This window comes from Protopterus annectens, chromosome 12.part0, assembly GCF_019279795.1.
Source record: "Protopterus annectens isolate FY-2018-M chromosome 12.part0, PAN1.0, whole genome shotgun sequence".
NCBI lineage: Eukaryota > Metazoa > Chordata > Ceratodontiformes > Protopteridae > Protopterus > Protopterus annectens.
In genome coordinates, this window is record NC_056746.1 from 336,012,026 (window position 1) to 336,028,638 (window position 16,613).

The window sequence follows — 16,613 nt, forward strand, 5'->3', positions numbered from 1 at the left end:
CAAGTTAGGTGGCCGAAAGGTGTGGTATGAATTATAGCCTGGTAATGCAGGGGTGCGCTCTGGAGCCTTGAACCAGGTCTCTGTCACTAAACAGATGTCGATGTTCTCAACTAATAACTTATCACCAGCTTTGGTTAGCACACAAGATCCTGCACCAACCTGAAAAAACACCAGCAGTTCAAAACTTATTAACTCCTTACTCTAACAAAAGTGTACTTCGCTCTAGTTGCAAATCCTTGTTTAATGTTACCACAGCTAATGGTAAGTCAGGCAACTCCCTTTTTCTCAAACTACACAGCTAAAATCTGGAATAGCTTAGCTTCAGAAGTAACATCTATTAGCAGTTTATCTCACTTCAGGATAGCTCTTAAGTCTCACTTAACCAATACATGTTCAAATCCTGGATAAGAAAAGAATTCCAGTGTTACATCCTATTTACTCTAAACACACTTTCTCTAGGTAATACTAGTTCTGCACGTAAGTCAGATAACATCTCACCTTTCAACAGACTTCTGCCCTTTCTTGTTACAATCTAAAGCATGTATTCAAGGACTAGAGTAAAACTATTCTCCTTAAGTTGCAATTATGTTTTGGTATCTCTTCCTACTACAGGCTATCAGTCAATGTGGTATATCTATGAAAATTGCTCACCCAGTGATTGTTATTAGTAATACCTGGTTTGCACTCTGTTAGTCACTCATTTTCCTGATAAAGTTCTTCACTTTTTTTTTTTTTTAAGAATAATTCTCTCTTTTCCTGTACTAGACTGTGCAGCAATGCCATTAATAATATTTACATGAATGTATTTTTATCCAATGTTATATGTTTAGCACAAATGTAAAGCCATGTATATGTGAACCCTGTATTTGTAATTATAGTCATTGTTACATGTTAAATCTGGAGCTTTTCTCCCCAGGCCTCCGAAAAAGGATTTTTGTCCAGTTGGACTTTCCCAGTAATCAAATATAAAATAAAAGAATAAATAAAATTTTATTCTGTAGTTTAGTAAGTAAAGTAAAATGTACGAAGAAAAAAAAAACAAATGTTGACTTTATGTCAGAGATGTTAAGTCTGGATGGAGCTTTGTTCATAGGTGTTTACTAGGCTAACAACCACAAGGGACTTTTTAAGCCAAGCCATGCAGCCCAAATCTCTGACAAGTTCTGAACCCTTGATAAGTAAAGCAGGGGCTTGGGAGATGAAACATTTACAGGTTGCCTGTGTCCATTAGAGACATACTGTAGGTGTCAATCCAGGGATGAGTTTCCTGGTTCCTGAACATCTGGACTAATTATTTATAAAAGTATCTGACTTTTTTTTTTTTTGGTTAGTAGTTTTGTTTCATTCATTTCCTGTTATCCTAGACTGTGCATCATCCTTTCTGTTACTTTGCCTACCCATGCATTGAGTGCATATTTAACAGGCAACTTATCATGAAAGGTCAGTTTGTGCCAACAGGGAGATTATGATGTTCTTCGTGTTTCACTGTTGCAGTCATCACATTTGGGTTATCTGCTTGCAGTAGCCCTCAGTTGGCCTGATTATCAAAGTCTTGGGTCCTGCGTCAGTTGCTGTCTCATCTTCCATGACGTCAGGTAGTCAGGGGTATAAAGCATGCAGCCGACACCATTACATCAGTCTTTCTTTCCGTGCGGTGCCCGAAGCAGAAGCAGTTTGCAAGTGCCGGTCGGCTGACTCCTGAAATTTTCATTTTCGAGTTTCAGAACCGAAGTCGTCAACTAAAAGCTAAGTACCCCATTGGGGAAACTTTTTCTTGCTCCTTACTGATGTCAGTAAAAGTTAAAAATTGTATTACTTGTGGGAAGCAAATACCTCATAAGGATTTTCATTTGTACTGGATTCCTTGCCTAGGCCCTGACCACGATGTACCTTGCTTTCGGTTTTGTGCTTTATTTAATCAGCGCACTATCCGTCGTCGGTAAATTTTTGCTTCTAAATATTTCGGTTCTCAGTTTAATTATCCAGAAATGACGTCGGTTAGCCATCCGACTACCAGAATACCGAAAAAAACGCAAAGAAAAAGACAGAGACAGGGCATTGAGGTCCAAAACTGCCAACGACACTTCTTCTAAGCCAGTTGCCAGTTCGCCGGTACTCAGTAAGGCGCTTTAGCAGCCCCTGATACCCGCTACTTCTGATTCGCAGGCCTCTACTGAGACCCATTCGGAGTCTGGTATGCCGCAAGATGCTTCACCTATGGAACCCGCGGAAGTCTCTACCTTGGATGGGTCTGGTGCCGCTGTGCAGGCACAGGCTTGTATTTAGGCCTATAGACTTGCATATTAAACCAGCTCCACCTTCAATACTAAGGCCTAAATCTCGATCTATGTCTAAAAAACCGACACCCAGGCCACATGTTCAGGCCACTATGCCTAAAAAACAAATGATCAAAATGGCTGAAGATTTAATTACTCTAATCAGGGGTAGTCAACCCCCCCCCCCCCCCCCAAGAGGCCTAGGGCTGAACTTGACTATGAATCTTCTGAACAGGACTCTGTTTCTTCTGACTCTTCTAATGACCTGGATTTGTCCATACCTACTTATGAGGATTCTGATGCATAGGATTCCATTCCCTCTGCTTCTCCCCATGAGGATTTTTCTTTTGGGGAAGCTTTACATACCTTAAGGGAGCATTTCCACTGGGAAAGTCAGGATTTTTCTGAATTCAAAAAGAGGTTTAGGGATTTCTTTCTTCTTCTTCAGTATAGGCCTTTGGCTATACCTCCTGTACTAGACATTGTTGGATGATGTGTTTTCGGAATCCAGTATGGCCTCTGATTCCCTGCCTCCAGCCCCTAGTAAACCAGACAGATACTACAGGGTTCCTGAGTCCCACAAATTTCTTTTCAAAAATCCTGTTGTGGACCCAGAAACCATTTCTCAGGGGCCCAATGGCATTAAGGCTTCTACTGCTAAAAATCCTACCCCTTCTGATAGAGACTCCAGGGCGCTGGGTAGATGGGGTAAAAAGGTTTACACTTCTGCAACCTTGGCAATCAGGGCTTTAAACTGTCAATTCCGTATGCTAAAATATCAACAGCATATCATGGGACTGCTTAAACAGAAAATTATGTTGATTTCTGACTGTGTGGAAAATAAAGATTTACAGGATTTATTGCATTCAGCTGAGCAAGTTGGAAAACATACTTTGCAATGTGGTTTTGATTTTTTAGAGGCCTCTTGCAGGGCTGCTGTTACTGGGTCTGTGCTTAGAAGGCATGCTTGGCTTAAGGAGCAATCTCTGCCTAACCATGTTAAAGCAAAACTGTTGGATGCTCCTTTGCCTCAGGACCGTCTGTTTGACAATAAGGCTGAAGAAGTTCTAAAAAAGATGGAAGATAAAGCTAAATCTATGCAAACTGTGAAAGATTTCTTACAAGTACAACCTCCAAGATTTAGTAGGCACTTTCCAGCTCCTTCCAGAGCCACTCAAGCCAAACTCAGACACTCCAAAAGCACCAGGTTTCAGTCCCAAGGGACTCTCAGAACTAGGCAATGAGGTGCTTCCACTTCCAAATCTGGAAATGACAAGACACCACCCTACGGTAAACAGTCTCAATGACTTTCCTTTAGAAATTACCAAGCACTTACCTCTCAGCCACCCCTTTGGGGGGGGGAACTGGCTCTTCATGAAAAAAACTGGCAACTTATAACCCAGGACAAATGGCTTTAAAATATAGTGTCCCAGGGATGCAGATTTCATTTCCACACATTGCCAACACCAAACGGGTGGCCAGACCTGCCCCAAATCAGTGGGCAGAGGCTCAGAAACAAGTACTTTCCCTCCTAAACATGAGGGCTATTCAGCCGGTACCAGAAGAGGAAAAGGGACAATGTTTCTATTCCAGACTTTTCCTGGTACCCAGAAAAGACAAATCATGGCGTCCAATTCTGGACCTGTCTACTCTAAATACCTTTCTGGACATTCCAAAATTCAAGATGCTGACTCTTCACGAGTTACTTCCTGTACTAGGCAAGGATGCCTGGTTGGCAACTCTAGATTTAAAAGAGGCTTACCTGCATATGCCAGTCAGGGAATCTTGCAGAAGATACCTACGCTTCAAAGCAGGCTACTTGCCTTATCAGTTCTCTGCACTGCCCTTTTGCTTGTCTACTGCGCCCAGGGTATTCACAAAGTGTCTGGCTCCAATAATTGCATTTTGCAGGCAAGGAAATATTCAAATATATCCATACCTGGACGATTGTCTAGTTCAGGCAGAAAACCAGGCCACTCTTCTAAAACATCTGGCGTTTGTAAAAAGGGTTCTAACTTGTTTAGGGTGCACCATAAACGAAAAGAAATCACAACTGGTACCCTCTCAAAAAATTACATTCCTGGGTGCAAGCTTGAATACAACTGCCCAGATGGCTTTCCTTATGCCAGAAAAGCAAATTCGTTTGGTGACTTACTTCAAACAAGTGGCCACAAAAAAAACTGCTATCTGCAAGACAAATACTGCAAGCCTTGGGGTTCATGACCTCCTGCATTCTTCTAATTCCATATGAGGAAACTTCAGTGGTACATAAAAGGTTTATGGAGTCAACAATGTCACAGCCTGGAAACAATGATTCCTATCATACCTTGCCTGAGCCTAGAGTTCCTATGGTGGGCAGAGGCCTGCCACCAAAACAAGGAGCTGCCATTCACACGACCCCCTGCCACCCAAACCCTGACTACAGACGCATCAGACTATGCATGGGAGGCTCATCTGGCAGGGAAGTGCATTCAGGGCAAATGGAGCCCAAATCAAATTCACCTTCATATCAATCAAAAAGAAATGCTAGCTGTACAGAATGCACTGACAGCCTTCAAGGACTACCTTCATCCAGGACAACTAATGGCAAAGACGGACAACACCACAGTTATGTGGTACATAAACAAGCAGGGGGGTACACATTCCTACACCTTCTTCAGACTAGCCATGGCATTGTGGCACACGGCCTTGAGCTACCAAGTACAACTACAAGCTCAATTCCTGCCAGGAAAGCAGAATGTTCTGGCAGACGAACTAAGCAGAAATCTCATGGACCCACATGAATGGAAACTGGAACCATGGATTTTCAACATGTTGACATGCAAATGGGGGAGCCCAGACATAGATCTTTTTGCCTCACCCCAGAACTACCAGGTGGACAAATTTTGCACAAGAATCCTCACAAAAAAGCCTGGAAAGTGGATACTGTGTCCTTCAGCTGGAAAAACCTATCAGTCTATGCCTTTCCCCCTCTGCCTTTGTTCTCCAAAGTTCTACTAAAAGTCAAACAGGACAAACCAAAAATGATTTTGATTGCTCCAAACTGGCCACGTCAACACCGGTACCCACTCCTGCGCAGTGTGTCACAAATTTTCCCATGGCACCTGCCTCAGACACCTTCCTTACTGTCTCAGCAGGAGAACCAAATTCTGCACCCTCAGCTCCAAACATTGAATCTTGCAGCTTGGCTAATCATTTAAATTCCCCCTTAGCATCCCTCAGCAAACCTGTGATGGATGTCATTTTGGAGGCGAGAAGACCTAGTACTAGAAAATCTTATGCTGACAAATGGAAAAGATTCTCTGCCTGGAATCAATCTCAAGGGATGAGCACAGCAGCACCCAATTTACCTCAGATTTTGCAATACTTGACTGAGATGCTTCAAAAGGGCCTGTCTTTTTCCTCCATTAAAATCCATGCCTCAGCCATTTCAGCTCATTACAACACAGAACCCCCCCCCCTCTTCTCTCATCCTCTGCAGTATCTCAGAGGGGCCAAAAACATGAGACCACCCAGGAGAGCTCCAACCCCTGCCTGGGACCTTAACTTTGTATTGGAGAAACTCACTCTACCTCCTTTCGAGCCAGCTGCTACTGCAGACTTAAAATTTCTTTCCTGGAAAACAGCCTTCCTTTAAACAATCACTTCAGCTAGAAGGATATCTGAATTACAGGCCCTTATGGCAGTGGAGCCTTTCATCATCTTTCTCGCGGACAGGGTGTCACTCAGGACCAATCCATCCTGTATGCCCAAGGTGGTATCCAGTGTGACTCTTAATCAGTCCATTCATTTGCCAGCTTTCTTTCCCAATCCACAGAACAAGGAGGAGCAGATTCTGCTTTCATTGGATATACACAGACAACTTAGATTCTACTTGGACAGGACTAAATCTCTAAGAAAATCTGAACAACTGCTGGTAGCATTTGCTACAGGGGCAGAGGGGAAAGGTATTTCAAAACAAACCATTTCTAAATTGGTAAGCCATTGTATTCATTTCTGCTGTAAGCACCATGGAAAACTTATCCCCCAGGGGATCAGATCTCATTCCATCAGGGCTGCATCTACTTCTACAGCCTTTCTCAGAGGTGTTCCTACCAGGGATATTCTAGAAGCTGCTACCTGGAGTTCAGTTCATACTTTCACCAAGCATTATCATTTACCAATTTTCTCTAAATCCAGAGCTGACTTTGCAACTGCTGTCTTGCAAGGCCTTATAGCGGGTCCTAATGCTGTATAAGTCCATCCTCCCAACCATGGCTTTGGGAATCTACCCAAATGTAATGACTGCAACAGTGAAACATGAAGAACTTAGTACAGTTGTGTACACTTGCCATAAATGTAGATGTTCAAGTGTATTCACTGTTGCAGTCCTGGTTACCCTCCCTCCAGCCACCTGTTTTTCTCTTACTATACCTCTACTTTCTTTTACTATGCTTAAAAGCCTTTTTGGTGTATTTGCTTTTGTTTGGAGGTATATTTTTGTGTTTTTAATTACTTATATATTTTGCTCCCCATTTGGAGGGTCACCTGACATCTGGGGCAAGAAAAACTGATGTAATGGCGTCAGCTGCATGTTTCATACCCCTGACGACCAGACGTCATGGAAGAAGTGACAGCAACTGACGCAGGACCCAAGACTGTGTTAATCAGGCCGACTGAGGGCAACCTGCCAGCAGATTACCCAAATGTTATGACTGAAACAGTGAATACACTCAAACATCTACATTTATGGTAAGTGCACACAAGTGTACTTTGTGTACACTTACCATAAATGTAGATGTTCGAGTGTATTCACTGTTGCAGTCCTGGTTACCCTCCCTCCAGCCCTCTGACTTCTTTTGGCTATACCTCTACTCCTTTTTACTATGCTTAAAAGCTTTTTGGTGTATTTGCTTTTTTGTTTGAGGTATAACCTTGTACACACACACACACACACACACACATATATATATATATATATATATATATATATATATATATATATATATATATATATATAATTGCTTCCAATTAGGGGGGCACCCGACATCTGGGGCAAGAAAAACTGATGTAATGGCGTCGGTTGCATGCTTTATACCCCTGACTACTTCACGTCATGGAAGATGAGACAGCAACCGAAGCAGGACCCAAGACTTTGATAATGAGGCCGACTGAGTGCTACTGCAAGCAGATAACCCAAATGTGATGACTGCAACAGTAAATACACTCTAACATCTACATTTATTGTAAGTGTACACAACTGTGCTTTCTATCCTAAGCATTTACTTCTAATTTTCCTTGATCTCAGGGGATTACTGTCTGTTGTAAGACTGGTTTAATACACAGATTGCAAGAATTAGACTTTAGTGTCCACACTCTTAAGGGAATACAACATGTTTCACTTAAAATGTACACTGAGAATCCATATTTTAAGTGATGTTCCCTTCTTAAGTTCTGTGGGTGAGATCTGAATAAGTATGTAACTGCTGGTTTACTGCAGTTTGCTCTGTGTTTGGCTGGTTGCTAACTTCTTATTTTGTCTTCTTTCAGACCTCCTAATGACACTTCAAGTAGTGGAACCACTGTCATGAGCACTATGTCCAGCAGCACACCAACATCAGTATCGTCAGGGACTGGAAGCTCCAATAAAGTGACCAGTAACACTCCAAACAGAAAACCAGGACCTCTGCCATCTAACCTGGATGACATGAAGGCAAGAAGTTCCTTCTGTTTGTTGCATACACATTACAAACTGTAATCCTATGCTAGGAGTGAAGAGTAGAGTTGGGGTTGGCAGCATTTTGTGTTTCTCAGCATCTATTTTTTTAGTATTTTATCTCCATTCTAATAGTCATGGAACTGTTTATTACCAGCGGCTAATGTTTTCTTACTTGTGTGACACAATTAATTTACTAGTGAAATATGAAGTGTATAATCACTGGGCCGGATTCAATAAAGGCTGCACTAAGTGTACACTGTTCTGAGTGAGCAGACAACACAGACATAACACACACCTTCTTCCTCCTAATTTTAGTTTTCTTACTGATATTCTTGCAGCTTTAAATATTGACAGGGATTCATCAGGTTACCACAAAGTGTAGACTACATGTACATTTAATGTAATCTTTCTGAGTGACTAGAAAGCACAAAAAATGTGATAAGAATTTTATTGAATACATATCGTGTACGCATAGTGTACACTTAGTGTAGGCTTTATTGAATCTGGTCCTCTATGTGAATTCTAGAAGATGTTCACATAATTTCATATTTGACAGGACAGGCATATTGCTTGCTATTATTGATGCTCACTCTAAGTTTCTGGCATTTTGGAGACATAGGCCCATAGCATAAGTTTATTCTATGCTCAGAAAGATCCTGCAAGAAAAGATTTAGTGCACTTTTTCTAGTTGTCTTTCTGCAGAGCTTGTGTCTTTGTTTTGTATATTGATGGCCCCTCTCTGTGGTGTCCTGTAAAGATGCATTTCCCAGTAATCATTGGGGGTATGCATGCAAACAGGTCTTATGTTCAGTCATGGAATGGACTGAACATCAAACACTAATTACCGAACATTCATTCATGGAATGTTCACATCATCGAACCTGTGAGACAGGGAGAGTAACTAGTTGGCCAGCACTTGCCCATCTCTCACACAACAGTATTTCAAACCCATCCCCCTAACTGTATATACCAACTCCGAGACTGCACTACAGTGGAGAAAGAGGGTTTGAAATACTGCCATGTGTGAGACAGGAAAGTGTTGGCCAGCTAATTACTTTCCTCATCTCACAGGTTCTGTGACATGAATGTTCAATGAATGAACATTCACTGATTAGCATTTGATGTTTAATCCATTCAATGACTGAACATAGACTCCAAGCAAACATCCCTGCCTTATAAAATGCTTTGTGGTTCCAAGCACACAGTTTATGAGTTAAGTTGAGCATCTAAACAAGAGGTCACATTGAGCAACATTTGTGTGTTACCTTCTGTCTAATTAAACAGTCAAGTAGGTTTGCAGTTTATAGCATTTTCCCACTGGTGCTGATGTATTAGTGCAATCCCTTAGTTGGGATATGCAATTAAAAGCCTTATAGTTGTACTAATGAAATCTATAAAGTGCCACTGGCACTTTACTAAGAGAGTCAGGACACACTTTATGGCAGGTAGGTAGCTTTTCAGTATTCATGTTTGTCTTATCGTGTTGGGGCACAAATCCCCCCATCCCCTTGATTATTATTCTGTTTAAGCCTGAATGTGGATACATTTTGCCTTAATGTTGCATTTGTGATTTTTTTTCGTGTGAGGTTGGCGGAATGTGGGTTATGTAGCATGTATCTTGATCTGACTGATAAAAGCTAGGCTTTCCACATAGTTTTAGTAGTTATTAGCTTTTCAAAATGATACTGTGTGTTTTCATGATTTGACTTAGCCACTTAAGTTAATTCTTTTTTTTAACTTTGTATTTTATCTTGTGAGTGAGGAGGTTGTCATTTGTGTGTTGTGCCATAGGATACCTACAATTTATTGTTGTTTTAGCAGAAGGTAAACTTTAGAACTGAAGACTAAATGCTGAAAACAGCAAAAGCACCTTCAGAAAATAGAATTAAATTGGGACTTCTATTTCCTAGTACTCTCAACAATGAAATTCCATTTAGCATACTTTATTTAATGTCATTTAGTGCAATGCATGTTTTGTGTTAGCCACATTTTTAGCATGCTTCCCAGCTTAGGACAAAATGGTTTTAATTAAAAAAAAATCATGCCTGTGACATACAAGGGAGTGTGATAAAAAGCATAAATGAAAACCAAGTTTAAAGCATTGTTTCCTGTAGTACTTCTCATTTACAATGAGAGTGCAACAGGAGTGCACCACAGTGATTTAGAGGAAGATATTCGTCATGCCTGCACACTAACGTGTGTGTGCGTTTTGATTAGAATGATAAAAGTGATTTCAGCTTTATTTAACTTCATTTGGTGTTTTGACAAGTTTTAAAGTACTTAGCATTCTGATAGTAGGTGATAAAAGTTCAGTAAAGGCACCACAACTCTGTTCAGGATCTCCACATCCTTCTGCTATGCATCAAATCAGTTTCCTTATGCTGCTGAAAGTGCATGTATTTTGTTTAATACCATTTCATTTTGTGTATGCTATTCTTTTTCTTGTTGATTGTGCTAGCTTAGCAAATCTGACATGAAAAATTCCCATCCATCAACTCATTCCCTTTCCTGTGGTTTCAGTCTATTTTACTATATAAAATGAACAATAACTTACAAGCCACCTCATCTAGTTCTGTAACTTAAGCAGGGTAGTAAATGTAATAAGAGGGAATGTACATTTGTGGAACTATGAAGAAGTGTTGCAAAATAACATACTTTTGATGAAGTGGGATGATAGAAATTTTATGGTGTTTGGAGACTCTTCAAATTGAGCAATGCAATATGCTGCAGAAATGGAGGTAATAGAAGAAGGACAGACAGTTTTTTAGATGGAGAGTAAGCAATTCAAGAGAAATAAAAAAAAAAAAACATAGGTTTCAGTGGATGCATGAGGCATCCTTTATGACAAGCTTGTATAGTCAAAAATAGTGAGAGAAATCAGTGTGTCAGGTATAAACAGATAGGTATTTTCTTGGTCTGGTAGGAAAATTAAGTTCTTGATTGAGAAGATCTCATACAAGTAAGCTTAAAATTAGCTAAACAAAGAGAGTTTTGCATTCTTCTTTTTTTTCTATCAAAGTCTATTTCTCCATGGTTGTATGTGATACATACCTGCCAACCTCTTTGGGCAAGAAATCTGGACAAAGCCATAAGTAATGCGGGGGGGAGGCCCAAAATAGGAACAGTTTTTAAATATACTGCTCTTACAAACTTATAAAGTTGATAGAATAGCAGGTTTTGTGTTAGTATTAATTTTCTTTAGGGTATGAAATTTGAAAATCAAATGTCTGTCATTCTTTTCTGACTTCAATCTTTAATGACGTGGCAGTGCTTTGCCAGAAAAATCACAGTTTATGAAAAATGGACCAAAAATTTGAAACAAAAATTCTATGAAAATCTGTACATTTGAGAGGTATGATGTGATATCTTGTTGGGAATGGTTTTATGTGGACTGCTAAAGATGTGATTAAGAATTAAAAAGTTCACGTAGATGACAGACGTCTTCCTCACAAGCCTGTTTTAATGGCTGTCTTTTTGCATCACATACCGCACTCTTATTTTCCTTCCTTCTAGTTAAGGACAGCAGTTGTCAAGATTTCATCTTGTCAGAACATAAGCAGGCCTGTATTACTGTTGATGCATTTTGTCATGGTTGGCATCATCACAGGCCAGTCACAAGCTGATTGGTTTAAGTGGTTCCTTAAAAATTGTTCTAACTTGTTTAAGGACTTATCTGTTTTACCTAACTTTTCTGTGTTAGAGTTTCTGAAATGTGTTACATTGTAATGAATTATATCATATTCAGTAGACTTTAGCATGTACACAGGGAAACAGATGTAACTGTAAGAGAAAGCCACTAGCATGCACTTGTGAAAAATAAGTAGAAAATGTGTATTTCATTTGATAGGAGTAAATTGGAAGATAACATTGTTTCTTAACTGGAAAGATCAGATTTCAGAGGCCTTTGAATTGTGCTAAGCACTAAATATTAGGAAAGGAAATCTCATCAGCTGATCAAATTGTTGTCCTTGCATAAAGTCCTGGAATGGTTGTGATACTTTGCCTACAATGACTACTTGTGCTTTGAGGGCTTACCCTATGTTTCCTACAATTTCAACTGCCTTAAGCTTCAACCAGATAGAAAACTTAAGGTCATTGAAACTACTTACAAAAGCTTTTTTGGGGGAGGGCAAGCCCCTGGCAACCCTCATGTGGGGACTTTGCCCATCACACTTTACTTAAAGATGCTAACTCCACAGTGAGAAGAAGATGGCCCACACAATGCAGATCACTGGAAATGTAAAACACACTGAAAGTATTTTTCTGTAAGACATGATGATTGGCAGGTTTGGTACTGGCAGTTTTATACTAATGTGTTGAAAATTCATCCAGGTCACTATGCTAAGAAAAGTAGGGTAACTTTATATGTCCTTCTATTCCTATGTTGCAGTATTCTAGGTGTGGGATTTCATGCCCTCAGGCGAATCGGACATTGGCTCCTATACAAAAGCTACAGCTTGGCTGTTGCAGTGTGCATGGGACGTCACACATAGTACCATAAACCAGAGGCCTTAAATGTGACGTCTGCATGCACAGTCCTCAGAACTTTTCAGCTGCAGACGACATTCGCATCATACGATCACTTCTCCACAGACGCCGCAATAAGTAACCCGTTGGGTATCTAATTTTCTTATTTTTGACGATTGTTCTTGCTGACGCTTGGTTGTTGTAACCTTTAGCTGATGTCAGGGAAAAAGGGAAAGTACCAATGCGGGCGCCAGATACCCCATAAAGACGTCCATGACAGGTGTGTGTTTTTTTTGCCTAGGCCGGGAACACGATCACTCCTCCTGCGCTATTTATCAATCGTTTGTGCCCTAGAGCTTGCACAGCCATCTAGCCGCGTTAAACCTCTACCTTGAGAACCGGTGCCTTAAGCGGTTAGCCCTTAGGATGGATTCTACATTGGAGGTCACACCTGAACCCTCGCGCAAGAAGGCCAAGGTTCCTAGGCCTTCTTCGCTTGCAACTCCACTTCCCGAAGCACTGCCAACTGCTGTTCTAGGGGTTGAGGCATGCTCGGAGGATACATCGACTGCAGTGATGTCCCTCATGGAAGACCTTTTGTAGCCAATGACCGGCATGTCCGCGGAGATTATCCAGACATCGACTACCGTCGAAGTCGAGGGGGAACCATTTTTAATGGTACCTCCAGCAGGGATCCAGACTTTGGATGTGTTACTGTCCAAACTCGATGCCAGGCCTCTCTCTCCTTCCTCCCCAGCCAAAAAGAAGCAAAAAACTAAACATACCTCCACCTCTTCAGAAGTCACACTGGACTGGCAGGCCTTCACCTCTTCTCTCATGCAGACCTTTATATGGCCTTCAGGTCTTCAGTCTCAGTCACCTCCACCCTGCCTCTTCTGAGCCCTAGGCCTGCCTCTGCTTCTTCCCTCCCATCCACCACCCCTTAAGTCAGAGAAGAAGAACATGATTCTTCCTTCTCATCCTCAGAAGAGTCAATTTCCTGTGTTTCCCAGATTGCCTCCCCCCAGGAATATTACTGTCCTGATGAGGAATCTGTGGAAGGAGATTCTCCCCCTGAGGACATTACTTTTGGTGAGACAATCACCAAGTTGAAGAATTACTTTAAATGGGATACGTCCCAAATGACAGACACCCAAAAAAGGTACTTTGAGCTGCTGCAGGTGGAATCCCCCTCCCCTTCAGCAGTTCCTCCTGTTCTGCCTGCTTACTTGGATGCCTTCAACTCTGCTTCCAAAGCCCCTGACTCCCAGCCTCTGGCTCCTAAACGTCCTGACCGATTCTACAAAGTACCAGAGGACTAAAAATTCCTGGTCAAGCCACCCTTGGTGAACCCAGCTGTTATTGCCACCACTGCAGATAAGCAATCTAGACTGCTGCCGTCTGCCTCCCTACCGCCCAGTGACAAAGACCATAAGTACATGGATAGGATGGGGAAGAAGGTATACACTACTTCAACTTTGGCTTTAAAAGCCATAAATTATCAGACCCACATGACAAAGTATGCATTAGACTTGGTCTCTCAAGCCTCCTCCAGGCTAGCATCCTTGCCTGGCAGCCCCATCAAGACTGACATCTCAGACAAACTTTCCTTGGCACAACAGGTAGCCAGGCATTCCATCAGATGCAGCTACGATGCTTACAAGTCTAAGATCTTGCATGACCCTCTGGACCACAATGTGCTTTTCGGCAAACAATCTGCTGACCTTTTTAAAAATCTACAAAAAAAAAGCAAAGAACTCCAGGACATCAAGCACCTGCTGGTGTTACCTATCTCCAAGTATTATAGAAACTACCCTGCTAAGGCCACCTTTGTGAGACATTACTCCTCAGCTCTCCTCTTCCTCTTCCAGGTCCAGGAGAGGGGCTAGAAGACCTACTGACTCCAGATCCTCTGCTCCACCTCATCAACCCAGACAGCCCTTTCAGGACAGAGGAGGTCCCAGTAATGCGTGACTGCCTTGCCCACCTTCCCCTGTCAGCCTGCCTTTCCCACTGTCTTCCCCTTTGGCAATCCATCACTTCAGACCAATGGGTCTTAAACATTATTCAAAAAGGGTACTTCCTATCCTAGAAAGAGAAGCCACCCAGAAGAGGCATTCCTCTCAACCCCAAAAACCAGGCTCATCTCATGCCACATGTTCTGGCAGAACTTTTAAAACTAGGCACCATAGAACCTGTCCCTCCAGGACAGAAAGGGAAGGGTTTTACTCCCACCTCTTCCTGGTCCACAAAAAAGACTGCCCCTGGCGACCCATCTTATACCTGTCCTTCCTAAACCTCCATCTTCAGGTACCATCTTTCAAAATGCTCTCTCTTCCCACTCTGCTTCCCCTCATTCCAGCCAAGGCCCTCATGGCCACCCTGGACCTAAAGGAGGCCTACCTGCACATACCCATCAGGAATTCCCGCAGACAATTCCTGTGTTTCTCTGGACCTGCCTCTCATTTCCAATTTACTGCCTTGCCCTTTGGTTTATTCACGGCCCCCCCGAGTCTTTACAAAGTGCCTGGCTCCAGCCATTGCCTTCTGCAGAACTCAGGGTATACAGATTTACCCTTATCTGGACGACATGCTGATACTGGCAGAGTCCAGGGATGCTCTATTGAAGCATCTGTATTTCACAATGTCCCTTCTGCAGAACCTAGGTTTCACCATCAATCTTCCAAAATCCTCTCTGATCCCAAGTCAGGAGAAAATTTTGCTAGGCTGCAGAATCAGAACAGACATAATGAAGGCCTTTCTACCACAGGACAAGGTTCTTTCTGTGACTTTCCACTTCCAGGAAGCTCTACTATCTCAAAAGGTGATGGCAAGGCAATTTCATCATCTCCTAGGATTAATGGCAGCGACCATCCCCATACTACCACTGGCCAGAACGCACATGCGCAAGTTACAGTGTTTCCTGAAGAACACCTGGTTCCAACACCTTCATCCTTTAGAACAGGGCATCCCCATCCTTCCCTGTCTGAAAACAGAAATCAGTTGGTGGATCCAGCAAGTGGAGCTGAACCCAGGGCTCCCACTACAACCACCCACCCCAACCTACGTAATGCATACAGATGCCTCAGATTCAGGTTGGGGAGCAACTCTGGCCTCTTACAGGATTCAGGAAAAGTGGCATCTCTCTCTTCAGGCCAAACACGTCAATATCAGGGAAGTGACAGCAGTCTTCCTAGCTCTAAAGACCTTCACCCCCCCTTCTGGTTCCAGGGTTGCTCCAGGTTGTCACCGACAACACTACCGTGATGTGGTACCTCAACAAGCAGGGAGGAACAAAGGCCTATCAGCTGTGGAGATTATCCCTGCTGAGGTGGGACTTAGCCTCTCATCTCCACTTAGTCATGCAAGCGGCCTACATCCCCTTACAGGGCAACCACCAAGCAGATCTCTTGGGCAGGACCTCCTCACCTCAGCACAAATGGATGCTGAGCAGGGAGGTCATCTTAGACATAGTCCACCGTTGGGGTTTTCCACAAATAGACCTGTTTGCCTCCCCCTAGAACAGGCAACTGCAGAACTTCTGCTCAAAAATCCACTCTCCTCTAACATGGAGAGTGGATGCCTTTAGCTTCCCTTGGAAGGGGAAGTTCCTTTATCCCTTCCACCCATTCCCACTGATTCAGAAAGTCCTCCTGAAAATTCAGAAGGACAAACCAAAAATCTTGTTAGCGACTCCCTGCTGCCCAAGGCAGCACTGGTTCCCCCTACTTCACAAACTAGCCAAGGGCAATCACTTCAAGATACCCTACAAGGTGGACCTACTAACACAGGACAAAGGAACTGTCCTACACCCACACTTACAGATGTTGTCTGTGACTCTGTGGGTGATAAACCTTTGATCCCTTTCAGACACCACTACTCAGAGGACATGCTTTCAGTCCTGAGGGAGGCAAGGAAACCTACCACCAGAAAATCTTACCTGGCTAAGTGGGAAATATTTGCAAAATTGTGTCTGAACAAGGGAAGGGACCCCAGGTCCGCTGAGATTCCCCTGGTTCTAAACTACCTGTGTCACTTGATAAAGAGTGGGCTTTCTTATTCTTCTGTAAAAGTACACCTCTCTGCCATATCAGCCCGCCTGCCCCTGGAACCCCCCCTTGCTTGCCAAGCTCGACATAAAGCTGTTCCTTAAAGGAGTCTTGCACATGAGA

At 42.6% G+C, this 16,613-nt stretch overlaps 1 protein-coding gene across 3 annotated transcripts in view; it reads left to right on the forward strand.

The window, feature by feature from the left end:
- MRTFB (myocardin related transcription factor B) overlaps nt 1-16,613 on the forward strand; it is a 1,455,416-nt gene that overhangs the window by 1,231,278 nt on the left and 207,525 nt on the right. For all 3 annotated transcript variants that reach the window (XM_044089410.1, XM_044089411.1, XM_044089412.1), the window contains exon 9: nt 7,806-7,968. In XM_044089410.1, coding sequence (XP_043945345.1) covers nt 7,806-7,968 — 163 coding nt within the window. The remainder of the gene's footprint in view (nt 1-7,805; nt 7,969-16,613) is intronic.